The following is a 5,013-nucleotide window of genomic DNA, read 5'->3' as shown; positions in this document are numbered from 1 at the left end:
AATTTAATTATTTACATGTAGACTGTACATTGATGTCTTAAAATGTGCCTCACAGATAGATGGGCTGTACAAATAGTTGTACAACTACGATTTTAAATCCATACATTAATAAATAAGTTGTCAGTCATACAATATACAAAAATAAATCCTAAAACAAGTTTTGTATATACTTATTAGTCATAAATAACAGTAACGCACCTTTCTCTGTGAAACATATCTTTCTCCTTTTGCGGGATCAGGGTTCCGATAAGACAAAATGTACTGCCAGTTCTTTACGGTGCCTTCTCTACATGCTTGGCCAGGTCGGCTCCCAACATTTTAAATAGGGACGTTTGGAAATGTTGCTCCTACACTTATAAGAGCAACCACGAATACAGCAGTGCGACATTTTTATAATACTGTATTTGTACGTCTGTTTTGCAACAAACTGTCGAAATCTGCATAAGACTGCAATTCAACGCTATTATGAAATCGGAATTAGCACGGATTCACTGAAGCGTGACCTGTCTAAACTTTTTCGCCAGTTTCGTATCTATATGTTTAGGTATCTATGGTCAAAGTTACTAAAGCGTGACGAAACTTTTACTTTGCCAAAACTAATTGTGAGTTTCAGTTGTTTAATTAGGTGTGTTCGTATTTCCTCTAAACATAAATGGTTGTTATATGTGGCATATTGACTGCTATTATATGTGATTTGTTGTGTAGCTCTTTATCATAACGTTTTGTTCGTAGCGTGTTTTATTGGCTGTCGTTTTGACGTTGTTGTTTAAAAAATGTAAAAATTAAATGGTGTAACATTAAAAATTACTGTTTTAAGGTTATTGAGACAAGTTATATAAACAACAGGCACTAGTAAAGAATTCTCCGGTACATAGCAGAATAGGCTGGTGGAAAGTAATAGAGGTTGGTGGTTAGGGGGTTAGTGGTTAGTGGTTAGCAAATAAGGTGGGGGAGGATTCTTCACCAGCACCCAACACTATATATATATATATATAATATATGATTTATACTTTAGGTACAAGGTTAAGTTACCAATATATTTCTGTATAAACGAATATCCAACAAAGCTTAATATTCTGCGGTGAAATGTCGAACAATTCATCAGTTATGGTCACGGTAAGATTTCTATTACTGCTTTAAGTTTATAATATAGTCATAATATAATACAGTGGTGTAAATGTTTGCATAATATACCAACCAATAGATATTATTTTCAATCAGAATAAAATATTGTTATAAAGAGAAATGTAAAATATAATATATTTATTGTAATGAATGTTTTTTCTAATTATAAAGTGTGTTTTTTAAAAGTAACAGCTGTCATCATTATAAATTAGCATTGTGTTGTACCGTTATGAATTGGCTATATGGAATAGATAAGATACCACCCTCTTTAGAGGTTCCGTCATTACTTGTTCAAGACTGATCACTGCTGCCACTATTTGCGGGTGTATGTGTCTCTGGGCAAGACACTTAGCAGGAACTGCTTCAACCCCAGTGGTCTTTTAATGGCTTCTCGAAAGCTGGCACGAGGTGTATGAAACAGAACACCCGTGTTATAACAACTGTTGTTGCCCCGCCATTCGAGAATAAATGTTACATACATGGTAACTTGTAAGCAGGCACAAGGTGTATGAAACAGAACACCCATGTTATAACAAATGTCATTGCCCCGCCATGCTAGAATATATATCTCATCTTCATTCATATTTATTTTACAGAATATCTCAACCACGATTCCCTACTCGCCTGTTTTCATGCAAACTGTTGCCTGTAAAGCTGTGTCTGGTGTATTTGCATGGCTGGCTATCCTGATTACTTGTCACCAGGTAATATTAGTTGGGTTGAAATCAATGTACCCGTACAGTGGGCTACGAACAGAATTCATCAAAAAATGGGTCATTTTTTTTTCTTTGAGCTTGTTTTAACTAAATAAATGTTTTACAAAAAACAACTGCAAAATATAATTGAATCTTAAAATGTACAGTCCAGATCGTTTTAACTTTGATAAAATGTGATACAGTTACTTGTATTTAAACTCTGATTAATTTTTCGTTCAAGCGTTTTTCTACACTGTCAGTGTTTCACTTTGTGATATATGTATCTGTCTTGAACTTGTTTATCCTCTGTAAAACAAGAACCTGTATTTTTCTCACAGATCTACAAACACTTGCTTTTCTACAACGTACCATCTGAGCAGCGATGGATTGTGAGGATCTTGTTCATCGTCCCGATATACAGCTTCGATTCATGGCTCAGTCTGATGCTGTTCAATACAAATGAACTCTATATTTATTTCGACACTATTCGGAATTGTTACGAAGGTAATACATTTTATAAAATTTGATTATTTGCATTAACAGTAAGCCATGTTAGCAACCAAATAAATGCCTCGTTAGGGATTTTTTATATTTTCTGTTAAACTTTTTAATCCAGGGAGACATAAATAAATAGTTTTTCGGTGATTCGGATATGAATATGAAATTCAACTTTTCATTAACATTACTCTATCTTCATTAGACTACTTAATTTATAAATTCATAATAAAGGGGCCATATCAAGTTATTATTCTATTTCTATATTGGTGATGTGAATGTTATAATGGGTTTACCATAAAGATCATATAAATTCACTCACAATAACACGTTTATATTGCATATTGCTATAGATGAATTCAAAGTAAAATTCTATCTATATATATCAGTGACCATTTTAATTGAACCAAACATTAGCTTTATTGATCCCCAACAATTTATCAAGTATAAAAATCAATATATGTTCAGGGTTTGAACCACAAGTGTGTTTGATTGGTGGATCATATTTCATATTTCACTTCTATGTTGGGTTAAGTTGGAATACACACTTGAATATTAATAAGTTTAACTATACTTATGAACTACATATATCAATTTGTCTTTAGAACTATATATATTATGATCAGAAAAGTTATATTAAATAAAAACTGTGGTACAATTCCAGTATTGTATATTTTTTAAAATGATACTAGTATTATATTATATTATCCAAAGTTGTCCTTATTCTAATATGACATGGAAACCTGTTGTACCTGTACATCAACAGTATGGTATTACCGTATATGTATGTTTTTCATGTATAACAGTTTGTTATAACTTGTATGAGCTTTTCAACAATATGTTACATTTATGTATGTATGAGTTTTTACATGTATACCAGTATGTTATATCTGCTCAGTGCTTATCAACAGTTTTATTATTATTATCTGCCTACCAGTATCAGTATGTGCCTAACTGACTCACTACTTCAACAGTATTCATTACTATGTTCCAGTATTTATTAAGTAGTAACCTTATCAACAATACATTATATTCCACCCAGCTTTTGTGGTTTACAACTTCCTCAGTTTATGCTACGAAGGATACTTGGGCGGTGAAAGTGCGATAATGGCCGAGATCCGAGGCAAACCAATCAAGTAAGGTTTTACTTTGTTTGGGTGGATCTTACTTTAATTTCTGTGTTTTTAAAGCTAAAACATGTGTAGTGTAGGCCTATTTATTTACTATTATTGTCTTGTTGTCAAACCTATTAGTTGTAGGTTTAGTATGTTTTTGTTGGGTTCAATTACTAAGTTATGATAAACTCTGGTTTAAACCTCCAGTTGCATGGCTTGTCAGGCTGTACAAACTCACTATAGAATAGTAAAAACAATCTCATGATTTTTAAGCCGAAAGAAGTGTAGTTTACTGAGTTACAATATATATATATATATATATGTATTGTTTTAAATATACAGTTTCTTGTTGTACTGTCTTTTGTTTTCTTGTGTTTTAGGAGTTGGTACCTTATATACATTCTATAGGTATATGCAAAGGCTATATATGATGATCATAGTCTTACTTTTACTTGTATATTGTTGTGTAAGTACACAGTTACACAGTATGTACACACGGCGCATATTTTGTCTCCTTACGTCATAAGGCATATGTTGGTACTGTGTACTCATGTGATGTCATAATGTCATGTGTTACACAATACAGTACTAGGATTATCTGTATCCTGTACATTGTTGTTGTTTTATTACACTTATATTGGCTATAGCTCTCTTAGCACCTACGTGTTACATGCTAGGATTGCTAAAATTAAAACAATAATAACAAAACCTATGTAAAGTCCTAATATCTGTAACAAACAAAACATTGATAAATACATTCATAAACTCGATTCAGTCATTAATATTTCACCTTTAATTTGTGGATAATTGTTTGCAATGATGAAACTGTTTTTATAAATGTTTATGTAGATATATAGATATTACCTTTAATCAATAGGCATAGTAGGCTGCAATGAGAAATACGGCTTTATCATTTACCCAGAAATTATACAACATAATAAATGACGTAATATTATCAATTGTAACTCTTTTTTAAAAATTTGGTGACATTTATTTTATTAATAATATTATGATTTTTTTCCTTATATTAATACCCACATATCTTTCATGTGTCTTTCCAGTATTTTTGTGAGTTTTTTTGTATATTTTATATATATCCCGATCAGGGGCGTAGCCAGAACAATAAAAAGGGGCCGGTCCAAAGTCTTTACTGACGTTTTACGCGCTGGCTCTAATCTGTCTCGACGAGCGACTGAACGTAAACGGCAACCGAAATACAGGCGCAAGTAATAAAATTACGATTCTATTGTCTTGCGGTTAAACTTATTTTGCGCCAACGCAGCATATTTTATAAACACTGCGAAAATTAATTCGACGTTTTTTCAAGTTAATTCAGTTTTACTTTGAAAACATTATGCAAGGCGTGACAGCCACTGCGGATCGTAAAAGTAAGATCATACGCGGCGAGAACTAATAAATTAAGCTAATAAATTGGCTGACGAAACAATTTATTTGTCATATTGGCCTCCAAGTTTTTTTTATTCTAAATAAAGAAACACTCTCCTTGTCTCTGTAAATAGTGTATGCGTCTTCTCTCTGCTCGCGACCCCCATAAAGAAACACTCTTTTATCTTTGACGTGAA

General features: G+C 32.4%; 2 protein-coding genes across 2 annotated transcripts in view; both read left to right on the top strand.

Moving 5' to 3' along the window:
* The window catches only part of LOC100179929 (4-coumarate--CoA ligase 1-like), a 36,238-nt gene that overhangs the window by 1,204 nt on the left and 30,021 nt on the right, over nucleotides 1-5,013 (top strand). The gene's annotated exons all lie outside the window — the stretch shown is intronic.
* LOC100177152 (transmembrane protein 184B-like) overlaps nucleotides 1,003-5,013 on the top strand; it is a 9,917-nt gene continuing 5,906 nt past the window's right edge. Inside the window, exons 1-4 of the mRNA XM_002130116.5 lie at nucleotides 1,003-1,116; nucleotides 1,722-1,829; nucleotides 2,159-2,324; nucleotides 3,358-3,451. Of these exons, the coding sequence (XP_002130152.1) occupies nucleotides 1,087-1,116; nucleotides 1,722-1,829; nucleotides 2,159-2,324; nucleotides 3,358-3,451 (398 nt within the window). The 5' untranslated portion in view covers nucleotides 1,003-1,086. The remainder of the gene's footprint in view (nucleotides 1,117-1,721; nucleotides 1,830-2,158; nucleotides 2,325-3,357; nucleotides 3,452-5,013) is intronic.

Source organism: Ciona intestinalis, chromosome 11 (assembly GCF_000224145.3).
Source record: "Ciona intestinalis chromosome 11, KH, whole genome shotgun sequence".
NCBI lineage: Eukaryota > Metazoa > Chordata > Ascidiacea > Phlebobranchia > Cionidae > Ciona > Ciona intestinalis.
The sequence above is the reverse complement of the archived record's forward strand: the minus strand, read 5'-3'. Positions and strand labels throughout refer to the sequence as shown.